General features: G+C 33.4%; 1 protein-coding gene across 5 annotated transcripts; it reads left to right on the plus strand.

Annotated features, from left to right (window-relative positions):
* The first annotated feature begins 865 nt into the window (after positions 1-865).
* On the plus strand, positions 866-18,213 carry LOC117909794 (disease resistance protein RPV1-like). 5 transcript variants are annotated; one of them, XM_034823850.1, is made up of 7 exons: positions 866-1,557; positions 2,158-3,250; positions 3,397-3,708; positions 3,804-5,054; positions 5,143-5,172; positions 13,744-14,120; positions 17,812-18,213. In XM_034823850.1, the coding sequence occupies exons 1-7, from the start codon at positions 1,061-1,063 to the stop codon at positions 17,936-17,938; spliced, it is 3,687 nt and encodes a 1,228-aa protein (XP_034679741.1). In that variant the 5' UTR covers positions 866-1,060; the 3' UTR covers positions 17,939-18,213. The 5 variants fall into 5 exon arrangements, with proteins under 5 accessions (XP_034679741.1, XP_034679742.1, XP_034679738.1 ...); XM_034823851.1 differs by lacking the exons at positions 13,744-14,120; positions 17,812-18,213 and adding an exon at positions 7,210-7,706 and having other exon boundaries at positions 3,804-4,165; positions 4,244-5,054; positions 5,143-5,755; XM_034823847.1 differs by lacking the exons at positions 13,744-14,120; positions 17,812-18,213 and adding an exon at positions 7,210-7,706 and having other exon boundaries at positions 5,143-5,755.
* The last annotated feature ends 761 nt before the right edge of the window (positions 18,214-18,974 follow it).

The following is an 18,974-nucleotide window of genomic DNA, read 5'->3' on the forward strand; positions in this document are numbered from 1 at the left end:
ATTTTATTATTGGGTCAAACGTGGTAGGTACCCAAAATGAAGAGTCAGCGGGTACCAACGAAGAACCCCCCACTCTATAATAATTCATTCTTCAACCACCACCCTTCCAACTGGCACTGACATCACCCTAATTTTAGTAATTCTAGAGAAAGCAAAAGAGTCTCATTATGCAACTACGTTAATGTACAAAATATTTTTAGTTAAAAAAAAAAATTAATTTCATTCATCTCTTTGACTAAATATGTCTAACTTTTTTAAATTTAAAATTTCATTCAATATCTCTTTTATAATTTTTACTTTTTTATTTTTACTCATTTTTTTAATCAAAATAAGAAAGGTACATAATAAAATTTTAAAACTATAGGAGATAAATATATTTAGCTACAATTTGAGGGAAATTAATGAAATTAACCCTTTAAAAAAAATTTTGAGACCCTGTTAGATTCCAAAAAAATAAGAAAAAAAAAGAATGAAAGAAAATATAAAATACATATAAGTTAATAAATTATTTTTGTATATTTTTTAAAATCTATTTTATTTAATTTTTTTTATTATATATAGATTAAATAATTTTAAAATATATAAATTTTTGATAAATTTTAAATATATTTGATACTTTTCATATATTTATGGTACCTTTTATTTTTATTTTTCCTTCCTACTACTTTACACGAAAATCCAACATAACTTAATAGAGATGAGAATAATTTAGAAAGGTGGCAGAAGAAGAGAGCGAGTAGATGAGGATTTAAACAGACTCGCAATGGTTGGTGGAAGGCAAGCGGGGGAGATTCTCATAGGGCGCTGGAAAGAGAAGAAGAGGGGGCTTTTTAAGACCTACCAAGGACCAGCTGTAGTTGTGTACTCTCCCAGACAAGTCGGACTCGGTACCCCTAGGCGCTACCTACTTTTTTATTTTTATTTTTTTCTTTTTCTTTTTCTTTTTCTTTCTGTATACATTACATTGACACAAAGCAAATTTTTGCTAAAAAATCTGCACAATCTACATTCACAATTCTGCAAAATCCCTTCTAAGTTCTGATTTTGGCAAAAGTTTCTTATGGCTTCCACAAGTTCTACTTCTACTTCGATTTCTACTTTCATCCCACAAAGGAATTTTGATGTTTTCTTGAGTTTTAGAGGTGAAGACACCCGATTCAGTTTCACTGATCATTTGTATGAAAATTTGATTCGAAGAGGTATTCATACCTTTAGAGATGATTCACTTGAGAGAGGGGAAGAGATTGAACCTGAACTCCTAAAAGCTATTGAAGAATCAAGGTTTTCCCTAATAGTTTTCTCGGAAAACTATGCTGGTTCCAGATGGTGTTTAGATGAGCTGGTGAAGATCATGAAGTGCAGGAAAGAAATGAAACAAACTGTGGTACCGATTTTCTACCATGTGGATCCATCCCATGTACGAAACCAGACAGGAAGGTTTGGAGAGGCATTTTCTAATTACAAAGAAGATTCAGAAGAGATGAAAGAGAAGGTGCGAAGTTGGAGGAGCGCATTGACAGAAGCAACCAATATATCTGGAGAGCATGTGAAGGATGGGTAAAGCTTTATTAATTTCCATTCAACTCTCATTTATAAGTTAGGTTTTATTTACTGCTACAGGAATCAGGCATTTTTATAATTACAGTGTAATACTTGAATAGATTTGAAGGTCTTTTATGATTGCAACTCATGAATCAAAGTATATCAAGAAAGTCACTGAAGACCTGCAAACCCATGATATTATGAGATATGATGAGGAACTTGTGTCTCCATTGTGAATAGGGGATTGGGTAATTATAATGTTGCATATAACATAGAGAGAGAGAGAGAGCTGCAAATGATATCTATATATGCACAAGGGAGTGGGTCATTACAATATGATTTTGTTTGATATAAATTTGCTCCATGCTTAGCAGCCTATAAATGTTCCCAAAAAAAAATCAATTTGACAATGTCTCACTACATATTTTATTTTCATTGTCTTGTATACTTGATACAATAAAAATGTCCTAAAAATTTAATTTGAGTTCTAAAACTTAATACTTTTGATATAATTTTTTTTACTATAACTCATTTTTCATGAAGAAGCTTAACATGTATTTGTTTTTTAATCAGCTATAGCCTAATTAATCATCACATGTACTTTACAATTGACAGGTATGAGTCTGAGCATATTAAGAAAATCGTCAACAACATATTCATGAGATTGAATTGTAGAATGTTTGATGTTGGTGCCAACTTGGTTGGTATGGATTCCCATGTAAATGAGATAATTCGGCAGCTATGTGTTGATCAATTGAATGATGTTCGTATAATTGGTATATGTGGAATAGGTGGAATGGGTAAGACGAGTATCGCCAAAGTTATATATAATAAATTTTCTCATGAATTTGAGTATATGAGCTTTCTTGAAAATGTTAGAGAAGTTGGCAATACCATGGGTTTGCATCATTTGCAAAATCAACTTCTTTGTGATCTACTACAAGTGGAGAGAAATCAAAATGTAAGCAATGTTGGCCAAGGAGCCAATATGATAAAAAATGTTCTCCGATTTAAAAGAGTTTTTATTGTTCTTGATGACATTGATGATTCAGATCAATTAGAATATTTACTCAGAAATCGTGATTGGCTTGGAAGAGGAAGCAGAGTCATCATAACAACTAGAAGTAAACATTTGTTACAAGAAATGGATGACGTATATGAGGTTGAGGAATTAAATTTTGAACAAGCTCGTGAGCTTTTTAGTCTCTTTGCTTTTAGACAAAATCTTCCTAAACAAGACTTTATCCACCTCTCGAATCGTGTAATCTATTATTGTCATGGTCTTCCTTTAGCTCTAAAAGTCCTCGGTTCTCTCTTGTTTAACAAGACAATACTCCAATGGGAAAGTGAATTGTGTAAATTGGAAAGAGAACCTGAAGTGAAAATTCAAAATGTGCTTAAAGTAAGCTTTGATGGATTAGATCATACACAGAAGAAAATATTTCTTGATATTGCATGTTTTTTTAAAGGGGAAGACAAAGACTTTGTTTCAAGGATATTGGATAGTTGTGATTTGTATGCAGAGATAGGAATAAAAGTCCTTTATGATAAGTGTCTTATATCTCTTTCTGAAAATAAGATACTTATGCATGATTTGATACAAGAAATGGGATGGAACATTATTCGTAGTGAATTTCCTGATAATCCTGGAAAATGGAGCAGATTGTGGGATCCGAGTGATGTGTATCGTGCATTTACAATGAAGAAGGTAACCATCAAACTCATGAACTTTCTTAAGCTTCATAAAAATACGTAAATGTGAGCAATATCATTTTTGTCTAAGTTACATATGCATACAATTTTAGCTAGCTTTATCTTTTTTATGTTTGCCTAATCCTGTGTTATTGTTTGTAGGGGATGAAAAATGTTGAGGCCATATTCTTAAACTTGTCTAGATCAAAACAACTACAATTTAGTACAAAGGTTTTTGCAAAGATGAAACGACTTAGATTGCTCAAGATTTATGGGATGGATTGTTGTGGTTCTATGAAAAAGGAGTATAAAATTATTCTTCCTGAAGATTTTCAATTTCCTTCACAAGAGTTGAGATATCTTCATTGGAAAGGATACCCTTTGAAATCATTGCCGTCAAATTTTCATGGAGAGAACCTTGTTGTACTCAACATGATGGATAGCAAAATAAAACAACTTTGGCAAGGAAATAAGGTATAATTAGTATTTCATCATATTATTTTGTTTGAGATTAATTTTTTGTTCATGAAAATTCATTTTGTACTAAATCAAAATTCCTTTTGTCACAGTGTTTGGGAAAGTTAAAGTTCTTAAATTTACTAGGATCGAAGCAGCTCACTGAAATATCAAACTTTTCAAATATGCCAAATCTAGAGGAGTTAGAACTTGGATATTGTACAAGTTTGAATATCGTTGATCCATCTATTGGAGTTCTCAAGAAGCTAACTTTGTTGAGTTTGAGTGGGTGTGAAAACCTTATGAGCTTACCAAGTAGCATTCAATACTTGGACTCTCTTGAAACTATTTACTTGAATAATTGCTCAAACTTGGAGAAATTTCTGGAGATAGAGGAGAGTTCTATGGAAGCTTTAACTTATCTTCACTTTGATGGATCTGCTATTAAGGAATTACCCTCCGCAATAGAATATCTCACTGGACTTAAGGAGTTGTATATGAAACACTGCAAAAACTTGAGGAGTCTTCCAAGTAGCATTTGCAGGTTAAAGTCCCTTGAAGACCTCCAACTCTTTGTTTGTTCAAATCTAGATGCTTTTCCAGAAATCATGGAGGATATGAAAGAATGTCTTGATTTAAGAACAGGTATAAAAGAGCTACCATCATCAATGGAACATCTTCTTAATATTAATTCATTGTTTTTGAGTGATTGCAAGAACTTGAGGAGTCTTCTAAGCAGCATTCGTAGGTTTAAATCTTTTCGCCGACTCTTTCTCAATGGGTGCTCAAGCCTACGGAACTTTCCTGAAATCATGGAGGGTATGAAATACTTAGAGGTGCTTGGTTTGGAAGGAACAGCTATAAAAGAACTACCATCATCAATTCAAAATCTGAAAAGCCTCCAAATGTTGTATTTGAGCAATTGCAAGAAACTTGTGACTATTCCAGACAGCATTAATGATTTGAGATGTCTTAAACGATTGATACTCCCTGGTTGTTCAAACTTGGAGAAGTTTCCCAAGAATCTGGAAGGCTTATGCTCCTTAGTAGAACTAGATTTGAGTCACTGCAATCTAATGGAAGGGTCGATACCCACTGATATCTGGGGTCTATATTCCTTGTGTACATTAAATCTAAGTGGAAACCATATGGTTAGCATACCATCTGGCATCACTCAACTTTGTAGACTTCGTCTCCTTGATATCAGTCACTGCAAGATGCTCCAAGAAATTCCAGAGCTTTCATCAAGTCTACCACAAATAGATGCCCATGGCTGCACGAAGCTGGAAATGTTATCAAGTCCATCATCTCTACTCTGTCCTTTCCTCAAATGGTTCAAACGGTTCAATCCAACAAGTACTGAGGTATGATTTTTATTTAATAACAACACTTAAAACTTTTCATCCACCCAGTAGTACTCCAATTACATATTAGCTCTGATTGTATATGCAGTACATGAATCGGAATTGGAAGAAAGGCAAGGTAATTATTATTCCAGGAAACGGTGGAATTCCAGGGTGGGTGTTGCATCAGGAGATTGGAAGCCAAGTAAGAATAGAGCTTCCTTTGAATTGGTACGAGGATGATCACTTTCTGGGATTGGCTTTCTTCTTTCTTTATCATAAAGGGAATCATTTTGAGGTTCCATATTATTTTGATCTGACATTGCACGGTGATTCGGATGAAGTTGTGGATCACCTCTCCATGGATTCTTTGTGTAAATGTCACGAGATTAATGGTGATGTATCTGCAGATGAATTGTGGGTGACTCTCTATCCTAAGAATGCTATTCCCAATAAGTACCACCGCAATCAACCATGGCACTTTCTGGCTGTGTTTGATTTTTCTACCCGGATTAATGGTGAGGTTACTCATCCCAATATCAAGAGGTGCGGGGTTCAGCTGATGTACACCCGTGATTCTCTAAACAGCAGTGTGCCTATGTTGTTGGATCATCAAAGAGGCCATGATGATGCCGGGAAAAACCAAGCAGAAGATCAGGAACCATGCCGTAAAAGATTGAGAGCATCCAGCACTGATCTCAAGCTTTAAGCTCCATTGTCAGGTGCGCTTGCTAGCTAAGTCCTTATATTCCACCATCTCTCTATTTTATTTGTTCATTCAAGCCCTCATGGAAACTTACTGGTAAGCCATCTTCCTCCTTAATTACTTTAATCTATGTGTGGCCTATATAACACCATAAAATTTGGACTAGTTATTTATCTTCAATATAAGATAAATATATTGCCAAGTGGTTCGAAGGAGTCGAAATTCTCTAATGTTTCTTTTCTTTCTTTTCTATTTTATGATAAAATACAAATCCTTTAAAAGGCCTTTTCACTACATCTTGAAAGGACAACGTTAAGTTTGTTAGGCCAACAAAAGCTCTAATACCATTTATTGGGCTAGCAAAAGTTTCAATGTAAATATATGAATGAAAGAACACATAAAGTAAAGATAATCCACATATAAAGGTGTCAAAGTTTTAAAATGCATGGTTTAGTCAACATGTATGTCTACACCTACAAATGAGAGATAACATTTCACTATATAATAAATAAAAAAAATTACAGATAACAAAACTTAAGCAACTTTTGGATCCCTAAACATCCATCATTTTCCTAGTCTTTATGTCTTCAACTTCAGTTGTAAACATTCTTACTCCATCAAATATCTCTTACTCTTCTTCTTATCTCTATCTCTATTTTATATCATAACATTTTTCCTCCCATGACTTAGAATATTTAGAGAGATATTCTTACTAAGTTTTTTATTCTATAAAGAATTTAATTACAATCACATATGAACTTTGAAAATTCTCTATATAATATCATTTCTACAAAAAAGAACACATAAAAATTAGAATTTGAGACGCTTAATTCTCAACATGTCACCTTAAATATTAGCCATTTTATAACTTTATTGAGTTTGGAAATCCGAACCCTAATGCCTAAAACTTGACTTTCTTTTAGATTAGCTAAACACTTAGTTTTAGAAATTCATATTTGGAATAAATTATCAATTAAACTTAAATAGTGAAGAACATATACATCTATAACTCAAATTTGGAATGCATTCGGAGTGAAGTATATATCTCAAGCTACTATATATAGGACAACAACAAAATTAAAATTGTTGATTTTTCTAGATCAAAACTTTTGTCTAAAATTATTTTCATATTTTTATCATCAATTATGGCAAGTATCTTAAATTTCTTAGTAGTGTTATTTTTCAAATATATTGAAATATAATTGAATTACTCCCAATAAACATTTTAAAATGTATTCTCATTTTAGTTCTATAATAAATCCATCTTAAATTAATATGAATCCTTATGGAAATATGGCTGATCATTGGTTGATGGTAGAATATTCTAAAAGTAAAAGAGTCTTAAAGTGAGGGACTTGTTCCTAGAATGACAATAGCATCACGTGACAGTTTTTTCATCTTCTGCTTCTTCTTCTTCTTCTTCTTCTTAGTAAATCTTGAGACAATCCAAAACCATCATTCTATGTACAGGTCACAACAACTGAAGAATCAATGTTGACTTAGCACCACCATGGCTGGACTCTGGAGCACCCTGCTGCCCTTCTAACCACCATGAGAACCACTGCACTGCCATTCTTGAAGCCAGACTGGCCACCATTTAGTAGAGTGATCCCCACCTTGATGTTGATTCCATGCACTTATTTTTTAACAGGGTTTACTAATTCTTCAGCATGATGTATTCGTAACTAGCATCCTTTGATGTAGAATGAGACATGACAACTCCATACATGTCTAAGCAAGGAAAACTGAAAGGTCATGTAATATCCAAAATTTGTCATACCTTGCCTCAAAGCTCCTCCCTTCCGAACCCATGGTTGCTCATATACTGGATATTATCCACGATGGAATGTAAGCATTCTTGATTTCAATGCTGTAGGAGAGACCAGCCGAAACACTTTCATTTGCTTCGTCTTTCATTTTGGATCCTTTAAGAGGAAAAGCAACATGATCAGCTCTCTTCAACTCCCTGCAATTGACCTGCAAAAGAAGGCCACTGCTGAAAAATTCCAAGCACCTACCCCACAGGAATTAGCAAGGAAAACCAAGCAACTAAAATTAATCATAATAAATATTTATCGTTGTACAAGTATTAAAATTAATAAAGAACCATTTTGCATATTCTACATTAAAGGATAATAAGTACACCCTATTAAAAAATAAATGCATCAAGGAAAATAAGTGAATGCTTAGAAATTAAGTGTATTCCAAGCACCTATGTTTTGACTATTAAAATAACATCATTGAATTAATATGGTCTATCCATTTATGATTTATTACAATAATAAAATCAAAGCAAACTAAGATTATATTTTAATAATTAATATATTGCGATATCATGACAATATATATTATACAATATAAATTAATATATATATATATATATATATATATATATTAATTTATTATAATTATTTTAAATTTTATTAAAATATAAATTATATATTTATGATGTCACCGATTTAATCATAATTCGACCACCGATCCAATCAATGAACTATAAATCAACAATGTTTTCGGTTTAATACTCAATTTGATTCTAAAAATATTGCTAACAACTTATCAAAGTTTTTTGTTGTTGAAATTCAACATTAGGTTAGAAGAATAACCTTAACTCAAAAGTCCAATTATTGGTGTTGAATATTAGGTCGGAAGCATATTCAAAAAACCACATTCAAATGCAATTTTTTTTATATTAGGTTGATATCGCATGTTTCCAAACTCATAAAAAATTAAGGATGAAAATATCGATTATAATAGATATATTGACAACCTGATTTCAAGCATCATAGAAATACTAAAAAAATAAAACCTCCAAAAATAATAGAAAAATTAATATTACATATATTGAAATTGTTTTAATTTTAACAAACAAATTAATATGAGTACTTTACCAATAAGTCATTTTTAACAAACAAATTAAATATATATAAAATGCATGTGATTATTTTTTATCAATAAATCACTTTTATCGAGTTGATAAGTTTTTATAAATTTTTTAATGATATATATTTTACACATTTCATTTTATTATTGGGGTCAAATGGGTAGTTACCCAAAATGAAGAGAGAGTGGGTACCAACGAAGAACCCCTCACTCTATAATAATTCAATCTTCAACCACCACCGTTCCAGCTGGCACTGACATCACCCTAAGTAAGATGCTCCATCTTTGTGATCCCATCTGAAGGCAGCGCGTGCTCACTGTTTCATATGTTGGAATTCTTGATCACTTAATTTTAGTAATTCTAGAGAAAGCAAAAGAGTCTCATTATGCAACTACGTTAATTTGGGATCTTCTTATCATGTACAAAATATTTTTAATTCAAAAAGAATATTAATTTCATTCATCTCTTTGACTAAATATGTCTAACTTTTTAAAATTTGAAATTTCATTCAATATCTCTTTTATAATTTTTATTTTTTTTTATTTTTACTCATTTTTTTAATCAAAATAAGAAAGGTACATAATAAAATTTTAAAACTATAGGAGATAAATATATTTAACTACAATTTGAAGGAAATTAATGAAATTAACCCTTTAAAAAAAATTTTGAGACTCTGTTAGATTTAAAAAAAAAAAGAAAAAAAAAGTGAAAGAAAATATAAAATACATATAAGTTAATAAATTATTTTTATATATTTTTTAAAATCTATTTTATTTAAAAAAATTTATTATATATAAGTTAAATAATTTTAAAATATATAAATTTTTGATAAATTTTAAATATATTTGATACTTTTCATATTTTTATGGTACCTTTTACTTTTATTTTTCCTTCCTACTACTTTACACGAAAATCCAACATAACTTAATAGAGATGAGAATAATTTAGAAAAGTGGCAGAAGAAGAGAGCGAGTAGATGAGGATTTAAACAGACTCGCAAGGTTGGAGGAGATTTTTATGGGGCGCTGCTTTTTAAAACCCACTGTCACCGATGACCAGCTGTAGTGCTCCACGTGGTGGACTGAATCACACTCAAATCTGTCCTCCTCAGAAAGTCGTACTCAGTGCCCCCGGACGCTACCCACTCTTTTTTTTTTCCTCTGTACACAACATTGACCCAAAGTCTTTCATCACCAAATTCTTGCAAAAAAAACAGCGCAATCTACATTCACAATTCTGCAAAATCTCTTCTGAGTTCTAATTTTGGCAAAAGTTTCCTATGGCTTCCACAAGTTCTACTTCTACTTCTATTTCTACTTTCATCCCACAATGGAAGTATGATGTTTTCTTGAGTTTTAGAGGTGAGGACACCCGAATCAATTTCACTGATCACTTGTATGCAAATTTGATTCGAAGAGGTATTCATACCTTTAGAGATGATGAATCACTTAAGAGAGGGGAAGAGATTGCACCTGAACTCCTAAAAGCTATTGAAGAATCAAGGTTTTCCCTAATAGTTTTCTCGGAAAACTATGCTGGTTCTAGATGGTGCTTAGATGAGCTGGTGAAGATCATGGAGTGCAAGAAAGAAATGAAACAAACTGTGGTACCGATTTTCTACCATGTGGATCCATCCCATGTACGGCACCAGACAGGAAGATTTGGAGAGGCATTTTCCAATTACAAAGAAGATACAGAGGAGATGAAAGAGAAGGTGCGAAGTTGGAGGAGTGCATTGACAGAAGCAGCCAATACATCTGGAGAGCATGTGAAGGATGGGTAAAGCTTTATTAATTTCCCTTCAACTTTCATTTATAAGTAGGCTTTATTTACTGGCACAGGAATCAGACATTTTTATGATTATAGAGTAATAGTTGAAGAGATTTGGAGGTCATTTATGATTATTGCAAGTCATGAAATATTCAAAGTATATCAAGAAAGTCGCTGAAGACCTGCAAACCCATGATATTATGAGACATGATGAAGACCTTGTGTCTACGTTGTGGATAGGGGATTGGGTAATTATAATGTTACACATAACACAGAGAGAGAGAGAGAGAGAGAGAGAGAGAGCTGCAAATGATATTTATATATGCACAAGAGAGTGGGTCATTACAATATGATTTTGTTTGATATAAATTTGCTCCATGCTTAGCAGCCTATAAATGTTCCCAAAAAAAAAATCAATTTGACAATGTCTCACAAGCAAATAAATTAAACAAATACATATTTTATTTTCATTGTCTTGTATACTTGATACAATGAAAAGGTCCTAAAAACGTAATTTGGGTTTTAAAACTTAATACTTTTGATATATTTTTTTTCACTATGATTCATTTCTCATGAAGAAGCTTAACGTGTATTCTTTTTTTTTTTTTTTTTTTTTATATTAGCTATAGCTTAATTAATCATCACATGTACTTTACAATTGGCAGGTATGAGTCTGAGCATGTTAACGAAATCGTCAACTATATATACAGGAGATTGAATTGTAGAATGTTGGATGTTGGTGACAACTTGGTTGGTATGGATTCCCATGTAGAGGAGATAATTCGGCGGCTATGTGTTGATCAATTGAATGATGTCCGTATCATTGGTATATGTGGAATAGGTGGAATGGGTAAGACGACCATCACCAAACTTGTATATAATACATTTTCTCATGAATTTGAGTATATGAGCTTTCTCGAAAATGTTAGAGAAGTTGGCAATACTATGGGTTTGCATCATTTACAAAATCAACTTCTATGTGATCTACTACAAGTGGAGAGAAATCAAAATGTAAGCAATGTTAGCCAAGGAGCCAATATGATAAAAAATGTTCTCCGATGTAAAAGAGTTTTTATTGTTCTCGATGACATTGATGATTCAGATCAATTGGAATATTTACTCAGAAATCGTGATTGGCTTGGAAGAGGAAGCAGAGTCATCATAACAACTAGAAATAAACATTTGTTAAATGAAATGGATGGCTTATATGAGGTTGAGGAATTAAATTTTGAACAAGCTCGTGAGCTTTTTAGTCTCTTTGCTTTTAGACAGAATCTTCCCAAACAAGACTTCATCCACCTCTCCGATCGTGTAGTCTATTATTGTCATGGCCTTCCTTTAGCTCTAAAAGTCCTCGGTTCTCTCTTGTTTAACAAGACAATACTCCAATGGGAAAGTGAATTGTGTAAATTGGAAAGAGAACCCGAAGTGAAAATTCAGAATGTGCTTAAAGTAAGCTTTGACGGATTAGATTATACACAGAAGAAAATATTTCTTGATATTGCATGTTGTTTTAAAGGGGAAGAAAAAGACTTTGTTTCAAGAATATTGGACGATTGTAATTTGTATGCCGAGAGAGGAATAAAAGGCCTCTGTGATAAGTGTCTTATATCTCTTTCTGAAAATAAGATACTTATGCATGATTTGATACAAGAAATGGGATGGAACATTATTCGTAGTGAATCTCTTGGTGATCCTACAAAATGGAGCAGATTGTGGGATTCAAGTGATGTGTGTCGTGCATTTAGAATGGGGGTAACCATCAAACTCATGAACTTTCTTAAGCTTCATAAAAATATTTAAATTTGAGCAATATCATTTTTGTCTAAGTTACATATCCATTCAATTTTAGCTAGCTTTATCTCTTTTATGCTTGCCTAATTCTTTGTTATTATCTGTAGGGGATGAAAAATGTTGAGGCAATATTCTTGGACTTGTCAAGATCGACACCACTACAAATTACTACAAAGATTTTTGCAAAGATGAAACAACTTAGATTGCTCAAGATTTATTCAAGCGGTTATTGTGGTACTACAGAAAAGCAATTGAAAGTTATTCTTCCTGAAGATTTTCAATTCCTTGCACATGAGTTGAGATATCTTCATTGGGAAGGATACCCTTTGAAGTCATTGCCGTCAAATTTTCTTGGAGAGAACCTTATTGAACTCAACATGATGGATAGCAACATAAAACAACTTTGGCAAGGAAATGAGGTATAATTAGTATTTCATGATCATATTATTTTGTTTGAGATCAATTTTTTGTTTGCGAAAATTCATTTACTAAACCAAAATTCCTTTTGTCACAGCATTTGGAACGGTTGAAGATCTTAAATTTAAGAGGATCAAAGCAACTCACTGAAATATCGTTCTCAAATATGCCAAATCTAGAGAAGTTAGGACTTGGAGATTGTACGAGTTTGAATGTTGTTGATCAATCTATTGGAGATCTCAAGAATCTTACCACATTGAATTTGTGTGGGTGCAAAAACCTTACAAGTTTACCAAGTAGCATTCAATACTTGGACTCTCTTGAAAAAATGGACTTGAGTTTATGCTCAAACTTGGAGGAATTTCCAGAGATGAAGGGAAGTCCTATGAAAGCTTTATCTAGTCTTCTCCTTCGTGGATGTGCTATTAAGGAATTACCATCCTCAATAGAACTTCTCACTGAACTTCAGTACTTATATTTGTCAAACTGCAAAAACTTGAGGAGCCTACCAAGTAGCATTTGCAGGTTAAAGTCCCTTAGGATCCTCTCTCTAGATGATTGTTCAAATCTAGATCCTTTTCCAGAAGATTTAAGAGGAACAGGTATAAAAGAGCTACCATCATCAATTCAAAATCTGAAAAGGCTCCAGTTTTTGTATATGAGCAATTGCCTTGTGACGCATCCAGACAGAATTTATAATTTGAGATCCCTTATAGGGCTGAAACTACAAGGTTGTTGTTCAAACTTGGAGAAGTTTCCCAAGAATCCAGAAGGCTTCTGCTCCTTAGAACGACTAGATTTGAGTCACTGCAATCTAATGGTTAGCATACCTTCTGGCATCTCTCAACTTTGTAAGCTTCGTTACCTTGATATCAGTCACTGCAAGATGCTCCAAGACATTTCAGAGCTACCATCGAGTCTGCGAGACATACATGCCCACGATTGCACCAAGCTAGAAATGTTATCAAGTCCATCATCTCTACTCTGGTCTTCCCTCCTCAAATGGTTCAATCCAACAAGTAATGAGGTACGATTTTTATTTAATAACGACACCTAAAACTTTTCATCCACCCAGTAGTACTCCAATTACATATTAGCTTTGATTGTATAAGCAGCACTTGAATTGCAAGGAAGGCAAGATGATTCTTATCCTAGGAAATGGTGGAATTCCAGGGTGGGTATTGCATCAGGAGATTGGAAGCCAAGTAAGAATAGAGCCTCCTCTGAATTGGTACGAGGATGACCACTTTCTGGGATTTGCTTTCTTCACTCTTTATGAGAATCGTAGTCGGTATGGATATCTATTTAGTCTGAGATTGCGCGGTGATCCGGATGAAGTTGTGGATGACCGCGCCATTTGGAATCGGTGTACATCATGCAACAGCCTTAATGGTTATGCATCAGATCGATTGTTGGTGACTCTCTATCATAAGAATGCTATTCCAAATAAGTACCACCGCAAACAACCATGGCACTTTCTGGCTGCGTTAGATGATCAGGCTACAAATATCAAGAGGTGCGGGGTTCAGCTGATATACACCCATGATTATCTACACCACAATGTGCCTATGTTGGTGGATCATCAAAGAGGCCATGATGATGCTGGGGAAAACCAAGCAGATGATCAGGAACCACACCCTAAAAGATTGAGAGCATCCAGCACTGATCTCAAGCTTTAAGCTCCATTGCCAGGTGCACTTGCTAGAAAAGTCCTCTTTATATTCCACCATCTCTCTATTTTAGTTGTTCATTCAAGCCCTCATGGAAACTTATTGGTAAGCCATCTTCCTCCCCCTTCTTAATTACTTTAAGATATGTGCAGACTATATAACACCATACAATTTTTACTAAGTATTTATCATCAATATAAGAATATATTGCTTTCTTTTCTATTTTATAATAAAATACAAATCCTTTAAAAGGTCTTTTCACTACATCCTGAAAGGGTAATGTTGAGTTTGTTACGCCAACAAAACCTCTTATATCATTTATTGGGCTGGTGGAAGTCTTAATGAAAATACACGAATGAAAGAACACAAAAATAAAGATAATTCATGTATAAAGGTACACAAAGTTTTAGTATGATTCGATCAACCATATCTACACCTATAAATGAGAGATAACATTCCACCATACAATAAAAAAAAAATTACAAATAGTAAAAACAGATGCAACGACTAAGTTACTAAACATCCATCATTTTCCAGTCTTTGTATCTATAGTTTAAGCCGTGAGCACTCTTACTTCATTAGTTGTCTTTCACTCTTCCTCTCATTTCTATCTCCATCTCATATCATAACTTTTTTCCTCCACATGACCTAAAATGTTTAGAGAGATATTCCTACTAGGTTTCTTTATTCTATAAAGAATTTTATTACAACCACATATGAACTTATAAAATATTCTACATAATATTATTTTCACAATAAGGAATATATAACAACTAGGAATTTGAGACACTTCTCAATATAATTCATCTTAAATATTAGTCATTTTACAACTTTGAGTTTGGAGATCCGAACCTTAATGCCTAAAACTTGATTTCATACATCGTAATTGGCTTCAAAAAGGAAGCAGAGTCATCATCACAACTAGAAATAAACAGTTGTTACAAGAAATGGATGACGTATATGAGGTTGAGAAATTAAATTCTGAACAAGCTGGTGAGCTTTTTAGTCTCTTTGCTTTTAGACAAAATCTTCCTCAACAAGACTTCATCCACCTCTCGGATCCTGTAGTCCGTTATTGTGACGGCCTTCCTTTAGCTCTAAAAGTCCTCGATATTTTGTTGTTGGACAAGACAATATTCGAATGGAAAAGTCAATTGCGTAAATTGAAAAGAAAACCTGAAGCGAATATTCAAAATGTGCTTAAAATAAGCTATGACGAATTAGATGATACACAGCAGAAAATATTTCTTGATATTGCATGTTTTTTTAATGGGGAAGACAAAGACTACGTTACAAGGATATTGAACTGTTGTGGTTTGGATGCAGAGATAGAAATAAGAGTCCTCTATGACAAGTGTCTTATATCTCTTTCCAAAGGTAAGATACTTATGCATGATTTAATACAAGAAATGGGACAGAACATTATTCGTAGTGAATCTCCTGATGATCCTACAAAATGGAGCAGATTGTGGGATCCGAGTGATGTGTGTCGTGCATTTACAATGGGGAAGGTAACCATCAAACTCGTGAACTTTCTTAAGCTTCATAAAAATATTTAAATTTGAGCAATATCATTTTTGTCTAAGTTACATATCCATTCAATTTTAGCTAGCTTTATCTCTTTTATGCTTGCCTAATTCTTTGTTATTGTCTGCAGGGGATGAAAAATGTTGAGGCAATATTCTTGGACTTGTCAAGATCGACACCACTAGAAGTTAGTACAAAGATTTTTGCAAAGATGAAACGACTTAGATTGCTCAAGATTTATTCGAGCGATTATTATGGTACTATGGCACAGCAGTTGAAAGTTATTCTTCCTGAAGATTTTCAATTCCCTGCACATGAGTTGAGATATCTTTATTGGGAAGGATACCCTTTAAAATCATTGCCGTCAAATTTTCTCGGAGTGAACCTTATTGAACTCGACATGAAGTATAGCAACATAAAACAACTTAGGCAAAGAAATGAGGTATAACTAGTATTTCATGATCATATTATTTTGTTTGAGATTAATTTTTTCTTCGCGAAAATTCATTTACTAAACCAAAATTCCTTTTGTCACAACGTTTGGAGCAGTTGAAGATCTTAAATTTATCTGGATCAAAGCAACTCACTGAAATATCATTCTCAAATATGCCAAATCTAGAGAAGTTGGAACTTCAATGTTGTAGGAGTTTGAATGTTGTTGATCCATCTATTGGAGATCTCAAGAATCTTACCTCGTTGAATTTGTATGGGTGCCAAAACCTTACGAGTTTACCAAGTAGCATTCAATACTTGGACTCTCTTATACATATTAACTTGAGGGAATGCTCAAACTTCAAGGAATTTCCAGAGATGATGGGAAGTCCTATGAAAGCTTTATTTATTCTTAGCCTTAAAGGATGTGGTATTAAGGAATTACCCTCAATAGAACTTCTCACTGGACTTTGGGAGTTAGATTTGACAAACTGCAAAAACTTGAGGAGCCTTCCAAGTAGCATTTGCAGGTTAAAGTCCCTTTTGATCCTCTCTCTCGATGGTTGTTCAAATCTAGATACTTTTCCAGAAATCACGGAGGATATGGAATCCTTAGGAAATCTTTATTTAAGAAGAACTGGTATAAAAGAGCTACCATCATCAATTCAAAATCTGAAAAGCCTCAGGCATTTGGATATGAGCAGCTGCCTTGTAACTCTTCCAGACAACATTTATAATTTGAGATCCCTTGAACGTCTGACACTACAAGGTTGTTGTTCAAACTTGGAGAAGTTTCCTAAGAATCCGGAAGGCTTCTGCTCCTTAGAACATCTAGATTTGAGTCACTGCAATCTAATGGTTAGCACACCTTCTGGCATCTCTCAACTTTGTAAGCTTCGTTACCTTGATATCAGTCACTGCAAGATGCTCCAAGACATTCTAGAGCTTCCATCGAGTCTGCGAGAAATAGATGCCCACGGCTGCACGAAGCTGGAAATGTTATCAAGTCCATCTCCACTCTGGTCTTCCCTTCTCAAATGGTTCAATCCAACAAGTAATGAGTTACGATTTTTATTTAATAACGACACTTGAAACTTTTCATCCACCCAGTAGTACTCCAATTACATATTAGCTTTGATTGTATATGCAGCACTTGAATTGCAAGGAAGGCAAGATGATTCTTATCCAAGGAAATGGTGGAATTCCAGGGTGGGTATTGCATCAGGAGATTGGAAGCCAAGTAAGAATAGAGCCTCCTTCGAATTGGTACGAGGATGACCACTTTCTGGGATTTGCTTTCTTCACTCTTTTTCGTGACGAGAGTCATTGTCTGTATCAATCTCAATTTAGTCTGAGATTGCGCGGTGATCTGGATGAAGTTGTGGATGACCGCGCCACTCAGTATTGGTGTTCATGCGAGGCCTCTAATGGTTATAAATCAGATAAATTGTTGGTGACTCTCTATCATAAGAATGCTATTCCAAATACGTACCACCGCAAACAATCATGGCACTTTCTGGCTGATTTTGTTCCTCTGGATAATCATCTTTGGGTTACTCATACCAACGATATCAAGAGGTGCGGGGTTCAGCTGATATACACCCATGATTATCTACACCACAATGTGCCTATGTTGGTGGATCATCAAAGAGGCCATGATGATGCTGGGGAAAACCAAGCAGATGGATCAGGAACCACACCTTAAAAGATTGAGAGCATCCAGCACTGATCTCAAGCTTTAAGCTCCATTGCCAGGTGCACTTGCTAGAAAAGTCCTCTTTATATTCCACCATCTCTCTATTTTAGTTGTTCATTCAAGCCCTCATGGAAACTTATTGGTAAGCCATCTTCCTCCCCCTTCTTAATTACTTTAAGATATGTGCCAAGTGGTTCAAAGGGGTCAAAATTCTGTTGTGCTTCTTTCTTTTCTTTTCTATTTTATGATAAAATACAAATCCTTTAAAAGGTCTTTTCACTACATCATGAAAGGGCAATGTTGAGGTTGTTATGCCAACAAAAACTCTTATATCATTTATTGGGCTGGTGCAAGTCTTAATGAAAATACACGAATGAAAGAACACAAAAACTAAAAGGTCATGTAATATCCCATATGGAAACCATGAATGTGAAAAGTTTTCCAACAAAGTGAGGGTTGAAAAGGCAAAAAAATGCAAAATTAATAACACGTGTCAAAGAATTGGAAAAATTCAAAGAATTTTAATGGTCAAACAAATGAATTGAATTTGTGTCATTAGTTTTATTATATAGAATTTTTCAAGAAAGTTAAGTTAGTCTTACCTACCATTGGAATTAATAATTTTGATTTTTGAAAATTAATTATATTTGTAAAAATGTACATGTATGATTATTAGTATTGAAAGATTTATTTTATTGAGAAATAAGAAATTTAATTTAGAAAAAAAAAGTACGATAGTTTGAAAAAAATGTAGATGTATGATTATTACTATTGAAAGATTTATTTTATTGAGAAATAAGAAATTTAATTTAGAAAAAAAAAATACAATAGTTTGAAAAAAAAATGTATATTATAATAAAAATAATTTGTGTACAATTAAATATTTTTAAGGATGTGTATAAAAAATAATATTTAGAAAAAAAATATGATAGTATAATAATAATAATAATAATCAATGAAAACAGATTTGTTATACAGGCGAAAGATGAGCAGTAAAAGAACCATTGGCATATTTCAAGCCTTTCAAGAAGGCCGAATGCATGTA

The sequence above is a fragment of the Vitis riparia genome, unplaced genomic scaffold (assembly GCF_004353265.1).
Source record: "Vitis riparia cultivar Riparia Gloire de Montpellier isolate 1030 unplaced genomic scaffold, EGFV_Vit.rip_1.0 scaffold380_pilon_pilon, whole genome shotgun sequence".
NCBI classification, from domain to species: Eukaryota; Viridiplantae; Streptophyta; class Magnoliopsida; order Vitales; family Vitaceae; genus Vitis; species Vitis riparia.